The sequence below is a fragment of the Anarrhichthys ocellatus genome, unplaced genomic scaffold (assembly GCF_004355925.1).
Source record: "Anarrhichthys ocellatus isolate YVR2014 unplaced genomic scaffold, GSC_Weel_1.0 scaffold7, whole genome shotgun sequence".
NCBI lineage: Eukaryota > Metazoa > Chordata > Actinopteri > Perciformes > Anarhichadidae > Anarrhichthys > Anarrhichthys ocellatus.
In genome coordinates, this window is record NW_022280037.1 from 4,126,900 (window position 1) to 4,154,557 (window position 27,658).

The window sequence follows — 27,658 nt, forward strand, 5'->3', positions numbered from 1 at the left end:
ATCGGCGTACTGTCTATTATAGTCTAATAATTTAAAAAAAGGGGCCTGGTCCCGCCCCCTAATTGGTAATGTCATACTGATGTACAGCTCCACAGAAAATGTATGAAATCCAAGATGTCAATAGTGTGGATTCAAAACTTAAACTTCACTTTAATTGCTGCATACTTTGCATACATACATGAACTTTGACCTCTGCATTCAACCCATCCTAAGCATTTTAGGAGCGGGGCTTGTTGTCTCACTCAATGACACTTTGACATGCAAACAAGAGGAGCGGGGGATCGAAGGATGATCCACTCTAACCCCTGATCTGCAGCCACCACAATATACGAAGTGCAACTCTAATGTGACTTGAATTGTCTCGAACCACAAATCACTCTTTTCAAGAGTTGAGTTGGTTGACAATTGTTAAAGTTGAGTATTGTTTTGTTTTGACTGACTGAATATTCTTCAGAGATGCTCATTTCAACTGTTTTCACAAGCTGAGGAGCCACCTCAACTCGTGAAAACAGTTGTTATATGTCTTCTGTGGCTCCGGATGGAGCATTCTTAAGAAAGCTTGTTTTATTTTGGCTCGGTCATGAAGATAGCAATTTTCTTAGAAAGTTTGTGTTACAGAATGGGGAAATGGGGTTTGAAAGACGTGGGTCTTTGCCAGACAGGGAGGGTCCAACTATGCTGTTGTTTGCCATACTAGAGACTAAAAGTCAGGATGTCTCAGCTTCTACTTCTTTAATTTATGTTTTTATCCTTTAATTTATGTTTTTATCCATCTCTTGGGAAACAAATTGCTGAAGTAAGCCTCTAAGAAAGTACAAGATAGGCCCCAAAAGTTACAGTGCACCATACGAGAACCAGCACAGGAAAACAATTCTTTTCAGAGACCCAAAAAATTCAGCACTGGATTAGAGGCAAAAACACAGCAGTAGGACACATACATGCTGCCAACATACAGTATAATGAGTGAAACAGTTTAACTGTTCTGTGGAATCCCTAAATTACAGGAACAGATCTGGTCAAGAAAGGAACCACTGGGTGGCAGCACCTGTTCATGGCATTGTATTAAAATTGTATTTATCAGTCATTGCACATGGAGATACAGTACTGAACCAAATGTTTTAATTTTTTACCCTTAAATAGAGAAAAGGTTGTATGCCAGACGTTTCAGTAGGATTTTAAAACTTCTGAAGTTAATACTTTAATTATAATGTGGATATTGGAGTCTGTGAAGCCCAGTACTTAATAACTTTTATTGAAAGTTTTTATTTTATTTTTAAATCCCATATAAGAGAATAGCAGTAGTAACCTCCCTTTGAAACCATATGGACTTAATTTCCCGGCGATATCTGCGTAGTATCCTCCTTTAATCTCCAGCTGTTATCTCTTTTCTTGTACATTAAGCTTACAGCGGTGATGATAATGGAATTGGTGATGAAGAGGTTTGTGTGGGTGAGAGATAAAGAGTTAAACGTGTCCGGCCTCTGCAGGCTGTGATTGGCCCGCAGCTGCAGCGCTGGGACGGACAACAAGCCTCCGCTGCTGCGCGCACTGGAAAAGTCACTTGGTGGACGAAGCAGACTCGCGCAGGGAGGAGACTGCCCTTACTTTTTTGAAAAATAAAATTAGCATATGAAACTTCTGTTGTAATTTATGGAAGCATCCGGTTTTATTCCGCTTTTGATTCCGTTATTTTATCTCGGATACAAGCGCGTGCTGGTCTGTTAGAGGTCGGTGAAAAGTCGACCACTGTCACTTTTGATTCATGGGCTCAACACTGCAGCTGAAAACATCTCTGTCAAGAGGCTGACACGGGGTTGACTTCATTCATTGAATATCCAGGTATGTTATCGACACATTTATACGGGCCCTTCCTCCTTTTTTTTTTTCAAAATGTTCCTATGTATTTTTATGCTTACAAGTGAGGAGCATCAGTGATTTTTTTACTATGAGCAAAGATATACCAGCTAAAACAGACGTTATCATGAACAGTTTGCCATTTGAGACCTCAAGTAGCTTGGTTATTTGAATATTTAGTCGACATATAAAGGGAATATTACATTAACCAGGACTTCTTAAACTGTGCCAGGGCCAGTATGTGGACCCTACACATGTGGAATGTATATAGATTTATTTAAAAAATATATATTTATATTAAAATTAGTTCATTTGGGGTTCATTATAGACCCTAAAGTGTACCTGCACTCTAGTTTGGAAACCACTAAGGTCAACTCCATACAAGACTTTGTCCAGCAAGATAAAAAGGTCTTTTAGTGACATGAAGACTGATATGATATAGATGGTACAATCACTGATATTGCCTTTGTCTATTGTAATGTTATATTTCATTTAAGAAAGTATTCTTTTAATCAGTTGGCTTGAACAGCAACTATTTTTCTCTCAATCCTCAGATAGCCACATGGAGGATAATATGCATGTACCATGTGTCAGTGATCATGTGTTTCTCAGATTTAGGGGACATGAAGTTGTCTTCGGACAGTATGGGCGTCCTGAAGATCATGCTGTTCCTGTTTGAGGCTGTTTTACTGACCGACTGTGCAAGAGGTAAGAGTTGTTTCATAAACCTTCCTTCTTTCCTACTAATATTGCGTCTTTCAAAGCTGGAAGTAACACCAGATTCATAGCTCATTATAACTGAAGTTGACAGGTTGGTTTCATGTGAGCATGAAGAAAGTCTCAGTTAGCTCTTAATTTTTTTACACCGAGAAGTAAGAAACGGAGAACTAAGAACTAAAAAAAATCTCTAAACAGGGCCCAAAATCAACACCGGGCAGGGGAATGAGAGAGGGCAGGCCAACCCCTGCCTCCAGTTTGTGTGTGTTTCAGTCATGGGTGTGTGTGTGTGTGTGTGTGTGTGTGTGTGTGTGAGAGAGAGCGTGTGCGCACATTCACTACAGCTAAACTAAACAAACATCATCCATCAGCTTCCCAGGGTGAACGAACACAAGTCAGTGTGAGAGTCCAGCTCTCCCGCGGCTGGCCAAGGGACTGACTCACATCAGCCTGTGTGTGTGTGTGTGTGTGTGTGTGTGTGTGTGTGTGTGTGTGTTCTTGACCGAAACAGTGAGTGGAGAGTGGGAGACCTCAGTCTGACCACAATTCACTGTACTTTATTGTGCCAGTATCAATACTTTTCTTTATAAAGACAACTTACAGTGAGGTTGTCAACAGGTCATGAATAGCTGTCAAGACAATTTCTATGATTTCATCCACCATCTCTGGCTACTGAACCATGTCTGATGCAATCCAGCAGCATGAGTCCGAGGCAAAACTTCCCTTTAATGAGAGAAATCTGAAAGCCAGACACATTTCCTCTGAAGACCATGCACTGGCAAAACAAGCGGACTCTACTGCGCACTCTGTTCTCTCCAGCTCAGCATGGAAGTGGCGTCCGATAGGTATAATACCTGTATGTGGCTATCAGGGCTCAAGGTAGAGAGGCAGGAGGGGGTTGGAGGCGGTTGAGAAGGGGAGATTAGATCTGTGGGTCTGCAGACAATGCCTTATTCACAGCGTGGCAGCCGTGCCTTCACGGCACGACTAAACCAAAAGTAAACAAGACGTGAAGGCTAAATAAGATTAGATGGGCAATTTTAATTACAGATCAACAGAATGTGAAGGAGAAACCCAAAGAAGAATCCAAACGGATGATGAAGAGCGGAGGTCCAATTGATATAATGGCAGACAAAAGGGAAAAATTGTACAGCCTGTTTTCATGATTTCTCTGAAAGTGGTTGCAGATGCACAGACAGATGGACACATCGGTAGATATGTAGTTGGCAGTGAGGTGATTTTGAAAGATGCTTGACTATCTGTGAAGAGTAAATCTTCCACAGTTCTCCCTGCAGCAGCAGCAGCAGTGATACAGTGAGTTCTGTGTTACAGTCCAAATCCAACAGCTTGACTCTGACAACCTGTGAAATGCAGTCGAGGCGGTTTTAGCTCCAAACTTGTTACTGTTACATTGCAGCGAAGGCCAGAAAAGCTGTAAAACTGTTCCTGTAAAATTTAACAACGTACGATGACATCTTTGACAAATGTGAATGACATTTTAAATGACAAGACCCCTTGTGTGTAAAACAGTAAAAACACATTGGAAGTGTTACTTTACTGCTGTTATCTAAACATTTCGACAGTACGTTTGGGTGAACGATTTTAAGCCTGTTGCTGTCAGTCATCAGGCGACATCTGACCCCGGACCCCCTGCCCACACACACACATACAGACCCTCCCTCTCTCCACTGCCACGACTTTGCGACTGGCCAAGCAAGAATCATTTCTTAAGACCCCCCCAGGAACCCCCGCACTTCCTCCATCCCAACGCCTTCTTTCCTCCCCCTCTGGTGCTCTGCCACCCCCAGCAGCCGGAGGAGGTGCTCAGTGATGTGTCCCAGCAGAGCTTCTAATGTGGTGACAGGCCCGGGGACCACTGGGCTCCACTCACCGAGGAATGCAGCAGCCCGGACATATGGATCTGCAGAAATGCACCCTGGGAAAAACAGAGAGGCACCAGGTGTCTCTGTTATGCACAAGGACTAGCTAATCATGAACACACACACACACACTGAATGGTACTGTTCTGATGCGTTTTTAATGAGAAACAGGCCGCAAATACAGTCGTGCCTTTTTGTGCATGTATGTGACTCTGTTTTATTTCCTATTTTCTAAACCACACACATGTTTGCTTCACCTCTGGAGCCGCCTGGTGAAGTTTAGAGCCTGCAAACTGCTCTGCAACCTCGTTGGAAAATGTACATTTTATAGCAGAGTTACATCATGGTTTCATAACAAGAACGTACTAAGAGATAAATTGTATTCCAAGGGCTTTTACAATCACAATGCTATTTGGCTCCCAGACAGTTTTCCATTTCCTTAAACCGTAATGAGGCTAGTTTCTCACTAACCAAATGCCCCAGAGTCTAAATAGCTCCTGAATAGTAAGAACGTGCAACAGTGGTGTTCTCGCTCGTGGGCCAAGCTGGAGAGACTAGGGGGGCGGGGAGGTTGTGAGCTTGGATGTGCTGCAGTGTAGCACTTTGTTGTTTTTTTCTTGCCCAGCTAGCACTTTAATGTCCCATTAAAGTATTAGAAATAAAATCAGTTTAATGTTGCTTTTTTGTGTTTCAGCCCACACGGTTGAACTCTGAAGGGAAGTCAAATATCTCTCTTCTTCTACTTCAACTGTCTGTGCGGCTGTTCAACGCATCAAGTCACTGCCTGCCACCCTTCTGGACACGTCTCCCTTCTTTTTCCCTGCTTATCTTTGCATTTCCACCCATTTACTACCAGTGTAAAGTCGAAGGAAGTAAGTTAAGTTAATGTGCTGTCGTTAAAACAAGGCATGAGCTGACCTTTACTCTCACCCAGCCTTTCTCAGCTCTCCGTACCCCCTATTTACTGAGTCTGGGTCCATTTGTGGAGAACAATGGACGGATTATTATGTGCAGCGGTCCCCCAGGTTGGACAGAGCAACAGTAATTCATTTTAAACACTCCTCATCCCTGTGGAATCTATTAGAACTCACAATACACGGGGGAGTGTTTTTACTGAGGCGCTGCCATTTAGAGGTGCGTGTGAAGAAGTTACGAGAGATCTGAATATATATGTGTGTTTAAATTACCCTGAGAAAAGTCATGATAATGACACATCCAAGGAGCACGGGGCAACTTGGAAAACCTCAGAGGTATACGAACAACTATTCCCGCTCAACCTCTTTCTCCTCTAAACCAGGTGGAACTAATATTCCTGCTGCTACGATCCCTCTGTTTCTATCACGGAAATAATGTTACCACCATTCTACCAATCCGTGTTCCCCATCCATCGGCATACACTGCCGACCCTGTCAGTTCAGGAGGAAACATTCGTTGAGAGGAATGTGTCAGACTTCACCCCTCCAAGGGGAAAGAAAGGAAAGGGCTGTAGCTGTGATAAGTAGTCATAATGGAGGTCAGTTGGTGTTTACTTTAGCAGGGGTCATATAATCCCTGTGAGCAACACTCCTCTCATTGACTTACTTTAATGGCCACTTCAATTAGCATTCATGTGGAGTTTCAACAAGGCATTGTCCGCTTTCAGTGTTTGTCATTTTCAGCTGTATGCTAATGCTTCAGTGCACATGAGGAGAATTTTCCTCTCCGTTTCTGTTTTTTAAGAAAATCCTATTGACTCACGCGAAGGTCTGTGTGTGTACAATGCTCATTAGTTTGTTGGGCAGTTGGCTCCGGGAGTGTTTTAAGACCACACACACTCTTCCTGCTGGCTGAATGGATTTGGGTTCAGTTAAATAGAATTCCTTTTGCTCCCGTTAACCTTCGCAGAAAGCCATGGAGCTGCTCACAAAGTGCACGCGGAGGTGCCAGGCTGTTACCATTCAGATGCTAATCAACTTTATGCGCTCCCCTGGTCTGACTTGCAGGATTTACCAGACGTATGAATAACAGATCTCTGTTAATTGACAGTTGTTTGGTGTTAAATATAAGCATCTGATGATACTGGACACTGTTGGGACTCCACAGTTCAGGCTGCTGTGTTACACCCTTTGCCAGAGAGAGAGAGAGAGAGAGTGGACTGAGTGACTGGAAGCGAGCCTGTAGGGTCTGCCTCGCTGGACCCCTACAAGTGACCTTACAATAACATTTCAGCCCCACAGTGGGATGTGTTTGTCTTGCGCAACCCCTCTTTCTAAGCCTCCTCCATTCCTCTGTTTTCCCTTTTTCTTTTGAGGAGCCAAGTCCTGCAGAGAGACGCCTGCCTCCTCCTGCATCTCCCAACTCCTCACCGTTTTGTGCTTCACAGCTGTTCACTCGGTCACTTTAGGAAGTGAAATGATGAGATTCCAATTGCTCTGCTCTTTCGGCCTTCAAGTCGGTTTTGTTTTTCTGTAGATTTTAACTTGTAGATTTATGGTTCGGACCATGAAAGTGCGTGCAACTGCAGGCAGATGGTGCGGAAATCAAAACTTTTCTTTCTTCTCCCTGTTTCTCCGTGTCTTTCGTCTAGCATTGGCTCCCTGTTGTATCTTCTGTCCTCTCCTTGGTGTTACGCAACCTTGCAAAGAAAAAAGTACAAAACATGTACCATGACAACCTTTTGTTATGTCAGGAAAACACATCTATACTGTATTCATGTGATGGTGGCCTTGGGATGTTGCTTGGACTGAGCAGGTCTGGACAAGTTCAACAGTTGTCATTGTGATGTTAGTGAATAAAAGGCAGATTTAAGCAGCAGAAATACTATCTGCCACATCTGACTGTGCTTGTTTGCTGTACTTGCCACAGCCTGCTAGAATCAGTGCTGCTGTAGCCTCATACTGACTTATCAGAATACCAAATCAGGCAGCCAGGGAAGTACCTGTTGTACAGAACTTGATGAGCAGTTTGCCGTTAGTCGTCTTTATAATCTGATATCAGAAATTGCGTCGAAAGGAGGGGGTTTCATTAGAAGTCACTTGTTGTTCTGACACACACACACACACACACACACACACACACACACACACACCAGCCCCTGCCATTCTGCAGTTAAAAGGTTGATTGAAAGTTATGGTGGTGGCAACAGCGATAGCTGGCTGAGCCTGAAGAAAGCTGAGCCAGGGGACGGCTGGGATAACGAGCTCTGAATGAGGCCTCCGCTGCCTTCGACACACACACCCCCGGCACACACCCTCCTTCCAGTTTCTGGCATCCTCCCTTCCTAGATCCCCCTCTTTCAGTTCACCTCCGATGAGCTTCAATGACACCCCACATGGCTTTGTGGCTTTTTCACTTCCACTTTGTTTTTCATTAGCGATTCTTTTGAGCGACTTCAGGAATTCTTTGTGCATTGTCCCCATTGATTGTGGTTATAAAGAGTCTGGTCTGGGCGATTGCTTGTCACAGTGCGTCAAAATAGGAGTTTTCATTGCGAGCGGATAGGCTGTCATGATGGAATTTGTTTGCGGTCTCTCTCAACACTGGAGGTGAGACAAGGAGGCAGAGAGGCCATGATTTTTCATTCAGTGGACTTCTGTAATGAATGGAAAAATATGTCCCCGCTTTGACTTGAAGAGTGGAATGGGACAAGGGAGGAAAAATCATTTCAGAAGCATGGACTATAATCTGTCATATTTTATAGCAGAGCTACTGCTGTCCCAGAATGGAATTCTGCACCATGCAGTGAAACTGATTTGATTTCCTCATGTACGGGGGATGTGAGTCTGGGCCTTGGATCAGCCCCCAGCCTGAATGTACTTGGAGTCAGAGGCTTGGCAGATGGGGGCACTGCTCCATTCATACAGTTATTCTGTGTCTAGATTCAACATCAGCTGAACTGACTGTTCTTTTTGTTTATTCTCAGCCATGCTAGCGGTAAAACTCGGGATGTCAATGTCTGCTTGTCTGTGGGTTTGTCAGTCGGTTCCACTTTGGTCGAGACTGAAATATCTCAACAACTATTTGATGGATTTTCATGAAATGTGGTGACCCTCTGACTTTTCTTCCGGTGCCACCAGCAGGTCATACTTTAAGTATAAGTCCTTGTGACAGGACATTTATTCTGGTCATCGGCCGCCTGTTCCTGTGCAGCTCACCTTGGTAAAAGGACTGTGTGGACAGACAAAGACGGAGACAGCCGGACTGGCAGACGTATAGATGAGATGGATTGAGGGCAGTGACCTTTGTACAGCTGAGTAGTAAGGTGAACTGGGAAAGGACTGAACAAATTGTCACTTTGAATGGGCAAGTACCACGTGGTAATGACAGGCTCAACAGCTCCACGGTGACAGATTGATTTCAGACAATATTCCTGGATTGTCAAGAGGCCCCATTGCTGTCAGTGAGAGCTTTGCCAGTTCCTCCACCCCGTCCGTCTGTCTCGCCTTGCCTCTCCCCCCTTCTCCCTGCTCTGTCTCGTCTCTGTCTCACCCGCCTTTCTATTTCCCTCACCCACTCCTCTCCCTCCCTCCTACTCCGTTCTGAATCGCTCCATTCTGCCCAAACACTCCTGCTACATCGCAGTCTGTCAATGGCCCTCTCCTGAAAAGACCTTGTTGACAAAGGCGCTGGTGTAAAGCGCTTCCCAGTGTCATGGAGATTTGCTGATCCTCGGACTGTACGCTGGTGTAGGGTTCCTATGATGAGGGGCACTCGGTGCCAGGCTCGGCCATCATCATCGTCATCATCACACAGATGTGACCACAACACGCACAGAGAGACACACACTGGTCTGCCGGTGACAGCATGTCTGGCTCGAAACAGTCTTGTTTACAGCCTCTGTGCTTCTCTGCCAGCGAGTAGAACATCAGACCAACACAGAGCTGCAGTGGCTCGGCTTAATAACACATCTGTATCTCATTCAGCCCTTCCAGACTGGACTCCGACTGTGTCAACTGTACACAATGAGCAAAACGCAGGTTGGGGAGTTTTTTCCCCACTATGGAATGCAGGAGGGTTGAAGGAGGAGGAGGTACGCAGGGAGTGGCAGGATGCACCGCACTGTTGACTGATGGAGGCCGTGAAACAACATGAACAGAGTTCTTGTTCTGAGGAGACTGTGTAACGACCCACCGGTGTTTTCTGCCCAGTAAGCATGCTCTGGAGCCGTGGTTCCCAATGTTTTTAGCGAAGAAATGTTTTTGATTTGATGAGACTGTGGTGAGTGGACCTCGGACCCTCTAGGGATCCAGGGTCGTGCTCCCTCGGATTAAAATCTTGGACATTTTAAAGTCAATCTGGTGCACTTTGAGAGCAATAGTAAGAGGCTAGATCTGTGAAGAACCTTGTGCTCTGGTAAACAATGTGCTCTTGTTTTAGCCATGGAGGAATGCAACTAAGAATATCTACTCAAGCACTGTACTGAAGTACAATTTGGAGTTACTTGCACTTGTGTATTTCAATTTTATTTAACTTTAGGCTTCTACTGCTACTTATCAAAGGCAGTTATTGTACTTTTTACTGAGATGCATTTATTTGAAAATATTAGTTACTAGTAGGAGTATGCAATGAAATACTAATCTTAAACCAGGGCTTTTAATCTTAAATCATGGCCCTTTATAAACTTTCATTTCTGTGTGTGTTTGTGAGAGAGAATAAGAGACAATAAACAGGTGGTCCAGAGCAGCCAAACATGCGTTAGCGTTCACACAATGTCTCTCTCAGTGCCAAGTGGTCAGTCCATCTCCAAACATGTGAGACAGACAGTGATAAACAGGTGCTCGTTGGTACCCTGCTCTGCACTGTAGAGAGAGAGGTCTGTTTGAGTGTGTCATGTGGCTGAGGCTGAGCCCGGGCCAGGGAGTGGGGTGTGAGATTGTTGGGATTCCTGGTTACTGCCGCCTGGGCCCACCTAATCCCCCTTCACTCCCCCATGCAGCCCTCCTCTCCCTATGAGCTGTGTGTTAAAGGAGGCCTCTTTGCCATCTTAGCCTCTGCTCCCTGCCACTCTCTAAATCAGCCGTCCTCTGTTTCACCCTCAACCTGCGTCTCTGTCCTTGGCTTGATTGTCTTTTTCTCGCCTCCTCTGACCCCTCTGTCTCTGTCTGTCACTCTATCGGGCCTTTCTCTACCTTCAGAGCCTCCCTCCTGCTGCCTCTTCCCTGATAAGTGGCCCTAAGCACACACTCAGCCCCTGTGTGTGCACCGGGCCTTAGCCTAATGGAGTGAGATAAAGCGACTAGAGTGCCGCTCACTGTGCGCTCTTTATGATGGGGGCAAGACCAGCGAATTACTCAATCACATTTGAAAACTTATGCCACTGAATTAGTTTGTTAGTGTATACACGAAGAATATTATTGTATTCACCATTCTGACGGAATCCCAGTAATTGAATGGCTTTTTGTAGACTTGTTTGGATATTTTATGATTGGAAACTTCTCATAGTCAGTCAACAGTTGACCAGTTACATACCAAGTATTTAGTATTTAATATTGATAGAATAGAACAAAAATAGTTAACAGTTTACATTTTGCTCTTGTATTGACCGTTCCCTCTTTTTCCTTTAAAGTGAACAACTTTAAATAATAAGGTTGCTGTTTTTCTATATTTTTATTATTGTCAACAAATCCCATGAAAAGACTAAAACCAACAATGCACTAATCTATACTTTCTGACTTACTGAGTCTGTTTGTGGCTCTCAGACTCAAGCCTATTAGTTATTTCCGACAGTTATCTCCCAAATTGTAAATTTTCATACATACATTTTAGCGAATGTTATTCCAACATGACTAAACAGTGCATTTTTGGGGACCTGCAGATACACATTTGATGGTATAATTATGTTTATGGCAGGGTGGTGTGTGTGTGGGGTTGTTTTTTGTTGACACTAAGAAAGATATTGGCAACCGTACCCTAAAGCCCTTTTAAAAAACAACAACAAAAATTCACAAAAATGAGAACAGAAGAATGAACCAAACTCTCCCCGATGTAGACAACAATGGTCAATAAAGTACTGGCATGTATCAGAAGACTCTTAAAAGGTAATACTAATAATATAAACATAGACAGTGAACTCTCTGTACAGTGGTAGATCAGGTAAAAAAATTGGAAAAGCAGACTATAAACTATTCCACGGCAACTCAGATCCACTCCAAAAACATTCTGTGAAAGGCCTCTATTAATTCAAGTCCAGGACTTTCCATAATAACTCCTTACTTTTCCAGGCTGGTGGAAGTATGGAAAACGGTGTAGTCCCTTATGGGAAATCCTGAATGAAAAGAGCTTTTCATATAATCAAGTAGAATCAATAAGATTTCTCCCAGGAAGTCGTTAGCTGTGTCAGTAAGCCCCCTGGATACGTATGCGTCTTGTCAGTTTAGTTGGTAAATTATGAACTAAACATTAACGCCATTTATAAACGATATGGCATTTGCTTTTTCCTGAAGGTTAATGTTTTATTTTATAAAAGTGCGTAATGTTTTTTTATTAATAGCAGAGGTTTGTTTCAGGGGAGGTGGATCACCTCTTTATGAATGATGCCCAATAGTCAGAAAAATGACAATATGCCTCCAGTTTGATCACAAACAAACAAATATTTTGGTCGAAGTGATTTATTTTTGGGTGGAGCCGCAGATGACAGTAGCAAGGAGTCTACAAAGACACACGCTGCTTTTCTCTGGCGGAGGCAGCTGGGGCTGGGAGAAGGCATTCAAGTTTAATGAAACATCGCAGCTTAGAGTTCAAAGGCTCCACAGTAGGGCCTGTTAAGGGAAGGCCGCGTGATGGAGATGTTTCCAGAAGCTTTATGACGCCGGAGTAATTTCTCCGTTTCTTTCCTGTTCTTTTGATCAGGGGGGTCGGCAGGAGCCTGTTGTTCAAGGGCCATTAGTGAAGGAAGCAGATTCCCTGCAAACAAGCAGATAGATGGACTGGAGCATCTCATTCTCTTTCCCTCTTTCTTTATATTCCACCCCCTCCTGCAGTTTCTCTCTTCCCTCATGTCACCCAATAGCTCCTCCTGTACCATTCCCACCACCGAAGCAGTTGCTATTCAGCCCACATCAGATGGGGGCCGAAGAAAGAGCCATTGTCCCCGCTGGTCTTACTCTGCTCTTATCTATTGATTGGAAAGCCGAGAGGGGAAAATAACAGGTATTGATTACCACGCTGGGTGAAGCTGCTGGGCAGGACGTCTGGAGGGGTAAGAAAAGACGGCATTCTTCACCCTTGGCTACCCCGCTGCTGTCAGAACAGCCTCCACCGCCACTCCACATACCCTGTTACTGCCGCCTCCATCCCTCACCTCGCCTCCTTTCTTGATTTGCCAAGGTGGCTCTCCAAACTCTCTTTCTCTCTCACGGTTTAATGCCGATGTTTATCTCTGCTTGTGAAATGTATAGCCAAGCGCAGCCGCGGGCTCTGAACAGAAGCTCTGGCCTTTCACACACTCCCTGAGCTGCGGAGTCTGCCTCACCTTTCCCCTTCACCCAACCCCTCCAGTCTCAAGTAAAGTCACTGACTCTGGATTTGGTTTCTCGCTTTCATGTAGCTTTTTGTGCATTTTCCTTTAACTTCCCTCCCGTGTTCCTTGAGCTTGACTTTCTTTTTCTCCATCCATTTTGTTGATTGTGTTGTTTAAGTGTTCCCGAGGTCTTAAAAGATGCATGGTAGAGTATTTCCCTCGAAGCGCAGGCTCCATTAAACGTCCTCTCTTATGTTTGAGGTCTGTCTGTTCTTGTACGTTCTGCTGAGCTAACACAGTGGAGGAAGCATTCTCCAGCTTCTATCTGTCTCTCTGCCTCTTATCCTTTCTGTAAATACTGCATATATTGAAGACACAGTCACGGAGATCAGTGTTTATCTAAGTAAAGAATCACTACAGTCTGGCAGTGTGCAAAAGCCTTTTGATGCACAAGAAATTCTTGCAGTTGGCTGGAGATTAAGGAACAAATCCTTTTTATTTGAAGATGGTTACGGTGTTGTTTGAACAACTATGTCCCGTATTGGGGCGGACGGTGTTGCGTGCATTATCAAGTTGCTCTCATTGCGGCTGGTTAAGTTCCAGGTGTTCGCTATTAGAGCGGCTGTCAGCAGCCAAGCCAACCCTTTATTGACATGTTTGCAATGACTAGAAAGACCAGAGCACTTTGTATGGGAAGAAAAATGCATGTACACATCATTACAAATCCACAGGTGTTTTGTGAAAAAGGAAATAAAAAATGAGGAGGGAGGTGCCAGCACATCTGAACATTGCTCAAGTCTGGCAGCCTTTGTAGTCTGTTTTTTTGTTTTGTTTTTATTCCTTCTTCTGAACATACTTCCCTTCACGGAGGCCTGCACGTCAGATCAACAGATCATTAACCCGCTCACAAGGTTTTGTAAAAATGGCTATACTTAGTCTGAATCACAAGAATGCCTCCTATTGAATGCGCCCCTTTCTCTGTTCAAATAATCCATCACCAAATTGAGCAAAGAAAAACAGAGCCAATTCTAAGAGTCGCCAGGCCTCCTCCTCCTCTTCCTGCGCTATGAAAGATCCCATTCACACATGGAGCTCGGCTATAATAAGGACCGCCGTACCGACGCTGCAATACGGGAAAGCCCATATGGTCATGTGTATCATTTACCCTTTACAGAGCAGCTAACAATTCTAACAATTTAAGTAAAATGCTCTGAAGACGCTCACCAGTTTGTCGTAAATCGTGTAGATTCCCATTCATCACGGCCTCAGTAGAGGACCACAATGCTTCGTTCAGCAACCACGAGAGAGCCTCAGAACACTGAAGTAAAAACAGCAGAGAAAATTGCAGCAATGTTTCAATAAAGCCGATAAGGCAAAAACATTTTTTTACAGAGGGGCCTCTGTGTGGTGGTTTTCCGAGCTTTCAACTCCAAGGTTAAGAAAATCTGTCCTTGAGAAGGAGGAGGCGGAGGAGGAGAGTCACCATTGAAGAAGGGATGCTGGTCATGCACACAGCACAAATACTTAAGTTATTCAGACGATGTCCTTGATTTCAGCACCTCTTCATGCCTTGTTTTTCAAAAAGACTTCAAAGGTTTTTGGAAGAGCGGAGATGGAGGGAGGAAATCATTTGTTGAACATTCCTCGCACTTAGAGCACCATTCAAGTTTTTCTGGAGACGTCCAGAACAACCCAGATCACATAGACCTTTATTAACAGTTATTGGAAATATTTTTTCCAAATGTTTTGGTGATTGTTTTTTACCCCGATTGATACCAATCTTTTGATGAGTGGATTCGATCATCTCATCTAACTCATTAAGCATGCGAAGAAGCCTTTTCACCAAAATGTCAAAGTATTCCTTCAAATGATCAATAATAGTCAAAGGGCAAAAAGAAAAAGAATATTAAGTGACTCTACCCAAAGTTTTGCTGCAACTCCAACATAAAGCCATCTGATCATATATATGAAGAAAAAAAGTGTAAAGAAGCTTAAAAAGACAGTTAAAGATGTATCCCTGCTATAAGGCGGGGTTTGAGTGTACAATACGTGTCAAATGTCCTGCTAACAACACTGCAGACAGGTTTTGAAGTGCACCGTTGTATAATTTTGGCTCTTTTCATTTTCTCAAAAACAATGTAACTCCAGATAAGTCCCTCTAGTTTTCAGAATGTTTAGTTTGACAGAAGCAGTGCCTCTGTGGGGTGAATGTGTTTTGACATTTCGCTTCAGCTAAACCGTTGACATAAATCAGGCCTTTTCAGTCCCCTCCATTAATCCAGAAAGAGCACATGGCTGAGTAGCTTGCGAGACCACAAGTCAGAAGAGTTAACTGAAGCATATTTGTTCGAGATTTGGCACACATGTATTTATGTTTTTACAATGCGATTCAGTGTTTTAGGATCAATTCAGTCCAAATGAGCTCCAGCAGCCCCAAGCCAACGCCGTGACCTGTTTGTGTTCCTAAAGCAGAGTCTGTACAGTCAGAAACTGAACAGTGAGCAGCTCTGTTCTGCTCTCCTGGTAGCAGAGGAGCGAGATATGTGCCAGCTGACAACAACCAAAAAAAAAACTGTGGTTGCCTTTTCTCCACAGACATAAACAATGACAATTCCAATTTCCTCTGCATGCTGTGGAGACCAGGAAAGGCCGTCCACAGAGAGGAAGGAAAACTCTGAGTTTGTATGTGTGTGTGTGTTCATGCATGGTTGAAAAAAGACATAGAAACAGAAAAGGAAGGAGGTTTTCATTGGTTTTACGCTCATAAGTGTCACTTTTTTCCACTTTGGTTTGTGTCGTGGCTTTTTTATGCAGCAAAGGTCACCAGCGTAGCAGTCCAGATGTTGTACCTGCAGCTGAGATACATCTGTCTGCAATGTGATGAATAAAACAGCCAGATGGAGTTACCTGTGTCACCTTCCCCCACTGTAGCCCCATCAGTATAATGATCTTCTTGTTTACCATATGTGTGAAATGCACCAGAGAGTGTGTGTGTGTGTGTGTGTGTGTGTGTGTGTTTGAGCGTGTGTGTATGTGTTGGGAGAGGCCATGTGTACTTACCCTCCCCTTTGTTTTTACTGCTACCAGACCGGCCATTTGTTCTGAGGCACAGACTCAAAACAAATGTGTACTTTTGAGGGCTTTTTCAGCTATTGGGGTTTGGTTGCATTTCCCTCTCTCTTTCACTCCACCAATCTCCAGTTTCTCTTCGCGGTGTTCAGTCTGCTCAGTAATTCAGGGTTTGTTTAGTTTTTGGTGTGTGTGTGGGGGGGGGGGGGGGTTACTTGTACGCCGGGTGCTGTGCGAGCAGCGGCGCAGGCCTCCTAACACCATCACTGGGTGTTTCAGCCCGCTCCACTTCACCAGATCTGAGGGAGCAGACCTGAGCCAATTAAGAGCAGGGAGAACAGGCTGCTGTCCATCTCACTGCAACCCCCCCCCCCCCTCATCGCTTTGATCTCTTGCACGCAAAACCAGATCCAGAGCACTTTACCCTCTCTGTGCAGGCAGTGGATGACTGGGCTTGCCCAATTATTACAATTTGGTTTCAACATTTCTGGGTAATCAGACAAAAAAGATGACAAATTACATGTCTCATTTTATTTGCCCACATCCAAGTTGTTTTTAGAGCTGTTTCTAGTCGAGGGGAAATCAGCATACTTTATTTAATTTGCTCATTCCAATACACTACTTTAGCCAAGCTTCACACTAGTTTTTTTTTTTTTTTTTTAATGACATGGCTAATGTTCACACCCCATTGTTTTACCTTCCCCTTAATAGGTGAGGTGAGCTTCCACCAGATTTCCTCCTTAAAGTTTGGTGCTTTTCAATGGAGCCTTTAATGTAATGTGGTCTAGATCAGTAGTTTCCAAACTGGGGAAACAAGAAAAAAATAGAGATTATAAATTTTGTCCTGATCTTGAAAACAGCTGTTGGTAAAACAATTTCACCCTAAGGTCTATAGAGCAGCTGTCCTGGAGCTTTTGATGTCATAAAAATGTGCATAGATGTTCACATTTCTATTCCTATGAGCACTTTAAGGACTTCTTGTCCATGCTGACTTAAACGTTCCCATTAAAGCTCCAGAACAGCTACTGAATGGAGTTTCTGGAGAGGTTTTTGTTCGCCAACTAGAAAGAACACATTTCTGCAACAAATGATTTTTATTTTCTTTAGAATTTGTTGTGCTTTCGGTCACGGAAGAGGTATGCAAGTTGACTTTGCATTGTTTAAAAGGTTCACAGGTCACAAACGCTGGGAATTACAGATCTAGATGATGTTGCATTCTCTGTTTCACCCTGACATGAATACAATTTTAGGTAATTACTGCGTACTTTAGTGTTTTTTTTTTGGGCACTAAAATGTTAATAGATGTGGAATACCATCTAAAAACATTGCTATCGGCCTCGGAAACCCATTTTCAATGCCATTGCGGGCTGAAGATTAAAATACATAATTTGTTTTCCTTTTCTGAAACCATACTGAAGTTTTTTTTCTTTTTTTCTTCACCATTATTGTGTTTGCGTATCCTCAGGACCTCCAAGGGTGTCGGAGAAGATTGCTCACAGACAGATGGCCCGGCTCGGGAGCGCCATTAAGCTGACGTGTCCAGTGGAGGGAGACCCTCCGCCCCTCATAATGTGGACCAAAGACGGGCGCAACATCCACAGCGGCTGGATCCGTTTCCGTATCCTCCGCATGGGCCTGAAGATCAAGGAGGTGGAGGCAGATGACACGGGGACCTACATCTGCAAAGCCACCAATGGCTTTGGTAGCGTTAACATCAACTATACTCTCATCGTCATCAGTGAGTGCAGATGAACTTGTGTGTATCACATTAGAGAGTTTGTATAACCGGCTGCTCTGCGGGACCCTGAGATGAGATCATCTCGGGTTGTGAAATGTGTCACTCTTGTTAAAAAATTCAAGCTCGATTCAGCATCTATAAAACATGAAGTCACCTGTCTGGTACCTAAAACCAGAGACCATGGCTGTGAGTCACTCCCATGATTTTTACGATCAGACCGCATCATCTTCCACTGTGGTGTTTTTTAAGCCATTTTTGTAACACTTTCCTGCAGTCAAAAACCTCACAACAGTTCAAATGTTAACAGACAGCATCAGTCACAGAGGTCGAGGTCTAAAACAAGTGGATTTATGGAGGTTTAGTGGTAGATCCTCTCATCCATTGCATGTGTTACAGCCCCTACCTCTCCCTGCCCAAAGTCAACAGCGGCACGGGATATTGTTTCATACTACTTCATCCTCCGTGACTCATTGGATCTCAAGCTCTTCCTTTTCCTTAGGCTACACTCTGCGGAGGCAGGAGGTCTGCAGCTCCGCAATAAGACACACATTCGGTGTAATAGTGTCAGTTTGTCTTCAGACTCTAACACAGCTCTTGAATGGGGCCTGGAGGATTTCGCCACAGTTTGACCCAGTGTGTTACTCATTCGTGCGTGTGCATACAGTGCATTTCCTCTGCGCTAGAGCAGAGCATGATGAATGAGCGGAGTGGAGCGTGAAGGCTGTGTTTAGTCTAATTACTCTAAGATGCCTAATTAGGGTCAGAGTCTGTACTCTCTCTCTCTTTATCTCAGGAGGAGCTGCAGCCTGGTATTGTGACAGCCAGGCTTCAGAAGAAGAGCCACAATCAGGCAGATGTGGAAAACACAGAGCAGTGCTTTCTGTAGTAAAGCACGCTCATGAGTTGGGAACAGTCTGGACCAAAGTTTATTTTAGGGTCCACCTCAATATGAAGTTGCCAGGGAGTTCAAAGAGAGGGTGTCTGCTGATTGTGCTGAAATGAAAGGTTGGAGATGAAGGCATGGTGCCAGCTATAATGTCAAGGTTCAGACTACAGTTGAGCTATAAATTATCAAAGTCAGACATGGCTGTCTGTGTCTACATTGTACTTAAAAGGCATTCTGAGTTTTTATATACACTAAACACATCTTTGTGGAAGTCATTCAGAATCAATCATGTGATGGATAACAACCAACATGTCATTTTGAGTTTGTTTCAAGGCTCTGTCGATTGAATACTTTCACAATTATGCATTTGGATGTGATGGAGTAGGTCTGTTTTATGTTTTTCCACCGCAGCAAGTAAATTTAGATTATTTCAAGTGGGGAGTGGAGCCAATGTGAATAGAAATTAAAAAAGCAGCGTCACTTTGTGGTCGCAAGATTAGACGCTATTACAAGACATGATGTAGAAAATAAACTAGAAAAAGCAAGGTGTTCGGAAGACTTTTGTATGCTCGTTGTTGAAAATGATAAGTTTAAAGGTTGAAGTGCTGAAATAGTTGTAGATGAAGTGGCAGTCAAAATACAAATACTGAAATAAGTCAGATTAGCAGTTAAAAAGGAAGTGCTAAAAGAATATGAAGTTTCAGTTCAAGTGTGAGCACTGAATGAAATTGAAGTGAAAGAGTTTAAATCAGTTGAAGATTTATATGAAGTTCAAGCACTGAATGAAATTGAAATGTCAGACGAAGACGAAGAGTACGAGACCTTGGATGTGTCAAAGATGTGAAGTAGATGTCATGGATCATTAGGTCACGAACCGTTACATTAACAACTTTACATTAAAAAGCCTGTTCATGACTAGCACATGATGCTATCACACTTTCTGGTGTTGTTGTCATTGTTGTTTTTCAGCAATGTTTTGGCCTGTTTAGAAATGGAGACCTCATTTCTGCTGTGCTTCTGTTGACCTGTAACTGTAAATTAAAAAAACAAAACAAGGCTGCTTCCAAATAGTTACTTTGCCATCGTCTCAACTTTTATAGAGACAGAATAATACCTAACAATCTATAAAAGGTCAACTTGAAAGACTGTTGTTGTAGTTCAGATTCTGAAAAAGATGTTCAGATAACAGTGCAAAGACTTTACAACTGTCTTATAATGTAATCTTTTATTTCATATAAACCAGAGGAAAAGAAATTAGTACTTTGTAAGCAAACAAGGGAAAAAGCATCTGCAGGTATTCACTGACTACTGAGCTCGTTAAACATCTTGTTTTAATACAGTCTTGGAATTTGTTTTGGGATTAAATATTGATTGAAAGCGTGAGAGATCGAACAATGATTTTGATAAATTACAGCCACTTACACACACACACACACACACACACACACACACACACACACACACACAAAATCAGTCAATTATTCTCTGTGATAGATAACATTTTTTCCCTGCAGTGTGTTTATGTGACAGATAATTTGTCTGGTTTGGCTTCTGCTGCGGTACGACTGAGTGAGAATGAAGACTTCAATGAAGACAGTTTAAGACTGATGTGATGAAGCTGGAAGGGATCTCCAGGAGATCAGTTCAACCTGACTGCATGCGTTGCTCCTACTCAGTTATTACGTTAGGGAAAAATACCGCTGGAAGTACAAACATAAGTCTTTCTTGGAAGCATATTTCCATGAGATTTTAATCAGTGTTTTCGCCCTTTATGGAGTTACCTGGAGACGTTCTGGCCGGACTCTTAATCATAGTCTGGTTTGTTCCTTTTCCTATTTGTCCTCTGGTGTTGGAGAGTGCATGACAGACCGACCCTATCCAGTCTGCAACTCACAAGAACCGCCCCTCCCCTCTTTCTGCTCTCTTGTCCATCATCCCATTAGGCACTGGCAGGCCATCACCACAGCGTTTGTTTTTATAGATAATTGTTCCATCAGGGCTGCATTGCCTTCTGGGTGCCTTTTTGCCACAAAGATTAGAGGGCCTCAATGTCCAAATACTTCCAAGAATTGAGTTCAGCTTAATACAACCAAATAGTCTGCAATTATCATGAGCAACACTTTCCATTAACGTTGAATCACCTAATTGTAACCATTTGCATTTAGTTGCATGCAGTTTAGTGACTATTTAGAGATTATTTATTTAAAATACTGTAAATGAGGGGTAACTCCCGGGATAGCTCCACATACAGTATCCATCATGTCAGTTTATTTGTTTTTCCCGGATCACAGAGTGAAAAAGTAAGAGAAGCAACTGCAGTCGGTTATAGTTGCCGGTCAGGGAAGAAGAGTCAACGAAATCCTGACAGCTGTTCAAGGCCCAACGTGGAGAGCGTAACTTTTTAAACATCGCCTGGGACCCAGCAGAGAAGCCAAGCAGAAGAAAGACAGTAAGATAAAGAGACAGCGAAGACTTGGGACTAAGAGAGTGAGGGGTTTTGCAGAGTGATGTAAGGAGGAGGGGGGGGTTCCACTTCAGCTGGAGAGATATTCCTCCTCCCATCTGCCAGCGGACAACCCGTCCTCCCATGAGCTATCTGAAGAATCTGGTCGGTCAGTGCAACATGGCGCCTCCTCAATCCCTCCAGCTGGCTGTTTGCGCCCTGTTTGGGGTGGTCTCTTGACAACTGGCCCCAGCACCCCCACCAGGACAGACTGATGCATGCAGCAACCTCTCCGTCCTCAGCTGCTCAGTCTACAGCAGGCTTCATATCAGTATTAACATGGGATTGTCATATTAACATTCACAGCGTTGGATTCTAATGTTTATGTCTGCACAGATAATATATTATAGGGCTAATACAGGGCTGGCGGTGCTCATTTTTCCATGGACATTTTGGCTCTCGCGGCACATTTTTCATTTCGCTCCTCTCTGGAGACGTGTTGTCAGGCCCCCGTGTGTGACTGATCACGTGTGGTAGCTGTTTGGAGATTCCCTGAGTGTGATGCAAGGCCACTGCGCATAACTTTTCCTAAACATTACAATGTCCCCAACAACATCTGGAGCTCATTGTGACCTCAAATCATCAGGCCTCTTCCTGTGATGCAGCTGGCACAGGAGGCCAGCAGAGAGAGTGCGTAGTGACCTGTTTCCTGTGGCTAGATTTGTGAATGAAGTGGGAGGGGATGGCGTCAGACCCCGAACACTGTAGCGAGACCATGAATGGATTTAAGTTGGATGGAACGACGGTGATTGCATTTAAAACAATTTGATACTTTTACTTACATAAGCATGCACTTGAATCATGACTCTGATTGAATTTCCCTTTGCGTAACGAACCTTTGATTTCATACCGTGCACAAAGCATAAGGGTTGTTGTTTCATCACTGATTCCATAATAAGTTGCAGCTTTTACTTACTTACACAAGAATGGGCCTCTCAGTCACTCCTCATTTATTGATTATTTTATTTTTCAATCTTCCAAAAGTAACTAATCATATGACAGTCCTACCTCGCTGACTGCAGCAGTGTGGTGAGCTAATATTGTGTAAAGACAATAGTGGCAAGGGATAGCTTTAACAGGACAGACGTATAAAGGGCGCCATTGTTCCCTGGAATCGCCTACAAGCAGAGAGGAAATAGATTCAGAAAAAAGAAAAGTCAAAAAGAAAACCCCGGCAGTGTGGGACCGTGTTCTGTTTGGATTGGGAGGTTCAGGAACCGGGAGGAATGTGGAGAGCCCAAGTGTGCAACAGAGAAATATTTCTTCCAGTGGAGGCTGTTTTTAAAGGAATGGGTTATTATAGTTGGCCAGTTAAACCCCTTCAAATAGCCATGACATCATGGCTGGGCTTGGTGCTGCAGGGGACAAACAAAGGAGGGTTTGTACCCAGAGAACCCGAGAGAGCTTTGAGGGTTTCGGGGGGACTCGGAGGGAGGCAGAACGATGGGGGTTAGAAGTCACATCTGGCCTCTTTACCTGACCCAATCAAACCTTGATAGGCAATTAAGTGAGCCAAACTGCATCTAGAAAAATCCAACAATCCAACAAAAAAATGGCACGAAAGGTACAGAACTGGAGAAACACTAACAAAAGACTTAGACGACTATATCTAATGTGAAGTGACAGCTCAGTAGTATCCTATAAAACCAGCAGCCCTTCTTCAATAATCATCTGCTTAATGTCTCTTCTTTAGAGAGTGGCAAAAATTGGTGAGGAACCCGATCTGCTGTGTTAATTCAACAATGCTTAACTCGAAAAGTCGATCCGCATCACAAACCGTCGATTAGGTTTCACTCATTATATTTCCTCTAAGCCCTGTCTTAGCTACGCTGCATGATGTCAGCCAGTGACATAAACTCCACAGCTGTCTCCTGGAACTGGGCTTATGGAAACTGATCATATTACTACCAAATGCTACAGAGTACGACCTGAGCATGCACCTATAAATGCTGCATTTACTCCTATAGAGCCAAGAACACTTTGCTGGGCACTTCCCTTGATATGGCCATTCAAACTAGAAAATGGTTGATGATAAATAAATAGTTTAATGCTTCAGATTAAAGCCAATGCATAATACATTCGGACAATTCTGCGCTGTGAGATTTCCTTTATCTTCACTGCAAAAGAACACCTGTCTGTTTCCTTTTGTACTCAGCTGTTGACTAACTGTTGTCCCGCTGTGTTAACAGATGACTCGGGTTCTGATAAAACTGGATCCGTGGCGGCTGATGGAGCAGAGTCTGACCTGGGCACTGATGGCTTGTCAGATAAACTTGGTAAGAGCTCTGTTGGCATGCTATCAGTGGTGCAGTGGTGGATTTACCAGACCAGACCGGTGGTTCTGCATGTTTTATCCTGTTTACTACAAATCACATCTATGCTGTGTTTTTAGATTGTTGGTTGTATTTTCCTCCATCGGCTCAAGTGATGTATCTTCTGATAAGTTAAGTAACTAAATGTTTCCTCTTATGTCCCGTATAGTGCGTCCACGCTTCACCCAGCCCGCTAAGATGAGAAAGCGGGTTATAGCTCGTCCTGTTGGCAGCTCAGTGCGGCTCAAATGCACGGCCAGTGGAAATCCTCGACCGGACATTGTCTGGCTGAAGGACGACAGACCGCTGACGGAGCAGGAGGTCAGCGAGGGCCGTCAGAAGAAGTGGACTCTGAGTCTGAAGAACCTGACGCCAGAGCACAGCGGCAGATACACCTGCAAGGTCTCCAATCGTGCTGGGGAAATCAACGCCACATATAAAGTTGAGGTCATACGTGAGTATCCCACAGAGAGGCTGAGCTGTACGCATACCAAACGTATTCACCTGGAAATATTAATGCTACCAGATGAGGCAGAGGTGATTCATGTAAATGATGACTGCTGTTTGTTGTGATCTTTTGTACATTGCTGCGGGGGATTTAAAATAACGTAATCTCTGTAATAGTGGTTCTAATTTGACGGAGGAAGAACTGTAACCTTTAAAAAAATGTCCTCTCTGATCTACCTACTCATGACGTCTGATTGCGATCAGCAGGTCTTATTCATATCCTTGCTGCATGGATGAATGTGCTTGTGTAATCATGTATATGAGAAGCATATTGAGGAAGCAGGCTTGAGACTGAGGGCTTGTGCACTGGTGTTTGCACAGGGGGGGGGCTGTTCAACTCAGGGACCCTCCACCCAATCTGGAGCTGATTAAAGCCCAGCTGTCTGCCAGACCCACTGCCCCCCCTCTCCCATGAGAAATGTGTGCTGTACAACCAGGAGCAAAGAAAGAGAGGAAACTAATCACACATACTTCTTGTGTTACATGTGGTATCCCTCCCTCTCTGTCAATTATAACTTCTAAGCCTGAGGCTAATAACGGTATGGACAACTAAGACCTCTTCTACCCACAGAAGGGCTGTCATGTAAAATGTCTGTGTGTGTCTTGACAATTTTTTCTGTGTGTGTCTATGCAGAGAGGACAAACTCCAAGCCTATTCTGACTGGCACTCACCCGGTCAACACGACGGTGGACTACGGAGGCACCACGTCGTTTCAGTGCAAAGTGAGGAGCGACGTGAAGCCGGTCATTCAGTGGCTCAAACGCGTGGAGTCGAACGAGGAAAGCCGCTACAACTCCACCATCGAGGTGGGAGACCACCGATTCGTGGTGCTGCCCATGGGGGAGGTGTGGTCCCGACCCGACGGCTCCTACCTCAACAAGCTGCTCATTACCCGCGCCAAGGAGGACGACGCTGGCATGTACATCTGCTTAGGCGCCAACACCATGGGCTACAGCTTCCGCAGCGCCTTCCTCACTGTGCTGCCAGGTGAGGCCTGGGCAATGTCGGTTTAAAGTGTACCACTCACAAACATATCAGCAGCTTTGACAAAGATCAGTTTGTATATCACATGTGGCTCTTAGGAGTCTGCAGCAGTGCACATAACACAATAACATCAGAGGAACGTCAAACTGAAATGAAAGGGAAGGTGTCAGCAAAATGTACCGATGAGGACAGATGCCAACAGAGCAATGTCAGCAAGCACCAACATCCTCTTTTTATTTGATACATTTTTGATATGTTTTGGACTTGTGTTATTCTCCACCAAATAAAAGAAAACCAGTCAAATTCAATAGGCAGTCGAGCTATTCAGTCGTCTTTTTAAATTCTTGAGTTAAAAATGTTCTGTACATAAACTCAAGGATATTGATAAAGCTGTAAGCATTTAAGAGCCGAAACCATGAGGTGATTAATCAATTAGTCAACAAAAAAGAGTCAACAATTTTGTCATAAATCCTACAGTCTCCCTCAGTCGTGGAAGTATGAAACTCATCTCAGTTCAAATGTTTTGGACTGATCCGACCTTTTATTGACTAAATGCTGATTCAAAAAAATAATCAACAGATTAATGATCATTTGTTTTAGGCCTTAAGCACTTCACCTGTGCAATAGACGAACTCTGGGAAACCTGTTTTGATGCATCTTTGGTCCTCTTCTTTTACAGACACGAAGCCTCCCATCATGCCCATGTTCTCGCCAACCTCCAGCTCCCTCCCCTGGCCTGTCATCATTGCCATCCCTGCTGGAATAGTGTTCATCTTTGGCACAGTGCTGTTGTGGTTTTGCCAGAGCAGAAAGCACTGTCCCCCTCCCACTGCTCCAGCTGCAGCTGCACAGGTGCTGCAGAGCTCCCACCGGCTGCCGTATCGGGAGCGGGACAGGGGTTGCGTGGCTCCGTCCTCCAGCTCCTCCAGCCCAGACAAAGACTGCATGAGCTCCATGAACTATGAGGAGTACCTGGCACAGCAGCAGCTCCTCCTCACCCAGGGAGGACCAACAATCCCCCCTAAAATATACCCCAAAATCTACACTGACATTCACACACACACTCACTCCCACGTGGACGGGAAAGTACATCAGCATCAACACATTCATTTCCAGTGTTAGCCCAGTGCCAAACATCCCCCACTAACTGCTCCAGTATCTCAGAGGGACAATGAGCTCTGGACTTGGGAGCAGCTCCTGAACGACATTCACCCGGCATTACTCTTTATAGACTCTTCTCATTGCCAGAGATTATTAGGAGAGTGTGCATGAAGAAAAACAGCAGTGGCCAGTGACACACACCTTGGGTTTTTACATCCAAACTTCCATATTTGGTGCTTGTTTTTTTTTTTACCTGTCAGATTCTCACACCACTAAGATCCATTCATCCTTGTTGTGCACTTATTACAAAAAGGACAAGGACATTTTTGCGTGTGAGTTTAATCACAGCTATTCAGGCCAGCTGAAAAGTCTTCCTCAGCAGCTGAATTTTGCATTTTCCTATTTGAGGTGTAGCTGAAAATGGAGGTGAGGTTTTACCTTTCACTTATTCAGCTGCTGGAGCGCAGGGGCTCCGTATGGTCTGCCTGGTAATGAAGACAAAAATGGTTCTCAAGATTTACAAAAGGGCTGGTTTTGTGCCCTACTCAGGTAGTCTTTTTGTTTGTTGAAGATGCATAATGTTTGGAACGCTGACCACTATCCTTTACCTTTCTCCATCCCTCGCTTTTGTTCTCTGGTAAAAGTGATCGAGAGGAGACTGCTGGGTTTTTATAGCATGCAAACCTTGCCTGAGACTGCAAGGGATGGGAGAATTGCGTTTCCATGAATTGGTCTTCTTAATCATTTTTACTTTTTTGTGGTCTGTTCCCATTATCAGTCAGTAGCATGTTGAGATAAACCAACAGAGGATGCCACCTTATCAAACCACAATGTATGAAGTTGTAGTCATTTATAATCAAATCGTGTCTTGGATATTTAATTTATTTTGCTAAATGTATCAAAATTGTATTTTTCAGATTGTGGTGTTTTACATATCTATGTAATGTTATTAAAGTATACTGTTGTGTATAGTACGTTTTGAGTACTTTCTCACTCAGTTTAATCACATTTAGTTCATGCCAATATTTATGGTGTTTCTGTACTTAATTGGTTGTATTTGACAATCTTGTATGATGTATTTTGTTCAAAGCTCAAAAAATAAAATCTTAAAAAAAAAAAATCTGATGGTTTGGTAGTTTGATTAAATGACCAGAAACTAATTAGTCACATACCTAATGAAGATCAATGCTCGTGTTAAAAGCATTAAAGCTCTTCAAAGGCATTAAAATTCTAAATTCAGTGGCGGTTCCCCGTCCTAAAAAACACAAGGGCTGGGTACAGACAGGTCAGCTTTCTTCCTTTGAGCGAGTTGATGTGTCCGAGGGTGACGCAGAGGGCAGCCAGCAGAGGGACGAAGTTGCTGGGATGAATGACTGAATAGACACAACAGCAGTCTCTCACAGCCCTTTTTAGATGAGTGATGGCCCCTGCAAGACTACACCGAGTGACCAACATCTTTCTCCCATTTAAGTGACTCGACCCTCTGCGCCTCCCCCCTGGTCCGCACTACCACCTCATTCAACTCCAATCTAGGTAGGATTTCCTTTCACCATTTAGGAAGTGCATTGTCCCGCCTCTGGGAGTGATGTGACAGGGCCCTGTGACTGCTCGGGGAAGAAGGGGAGCATTGTGTCAGGTGAGCTCTTGTTTTGCTGTAAGCATTACAGGA

At 43.9% G+C, this 27,658-nt stretch overlaps 1 protein-coding gene across 2 annotated transcripts; it reads left to right on the plus strand.

Annotated features, from left to right (window-relative positions):
* The first annotated feature begins 10 nt into the window (after positions 1-10).
* LOC116383372 (fibroblast growth factor receptor-like 1) lies at positions 11-27,074 on the plus strand. 2 transcript variants are annotated; one of them, XM_031847158.1, is made up of 7 exons: positions 11-1,839; positions 2,467-2,562; positions 17,423-17,695; positions 23,274-23,360; positions 23,566-23,850; positions 24,538-24,891; positions 25,568-27,074. In XM_031847158.1, the coding sequence occupies exons 2-7, from the start codon at positions 2,478-2,480 to the stop codon at positions 26,008-26,010; spliced, it is 1,527 nt and encodes a 508-aa protein (XP_031703018.1). In that variant the 5' UTR covers positions 11-1,839; positions 2,467-2,477; the 3' UTR covers positions 26,011-27,074. The 2 variants fall into 2 exon arrangements, with proteins under 2 accessions (XP_031703018.1, XP_031703017.1); XM_031847157.1 differs by having other exon boundaries at positions 11-2,562.
* The last annotated feature ends 584 nt before the right edge of the window (positions 27,075-27,658 follow it).

Bases quoted from the DNA above. Each gene is read 5' to 3' on its own strand.
- LOC116383372 (XM_031847157.1), top strand. From the start codon at position 2,433: ATGTACCATGTGTCAGTGATCATGTGTTTCTCAGATTTAGGGGACATG. The intron at 23,361-23,565 runs GTAAGAGCTCTG...TGTCCCGTATAG, and splicing joins TGGCTTGTCAGATAAACTTG to TGCGTCCACGCTTCACCCAG. The intron at 23,851-24,537 runs GTGAGTATCCCA...GTGTCTATGCAG, and splicing joins ATATAAAGTTGAGGTCATAC to AGAGGACAAACTCCAAGCCT.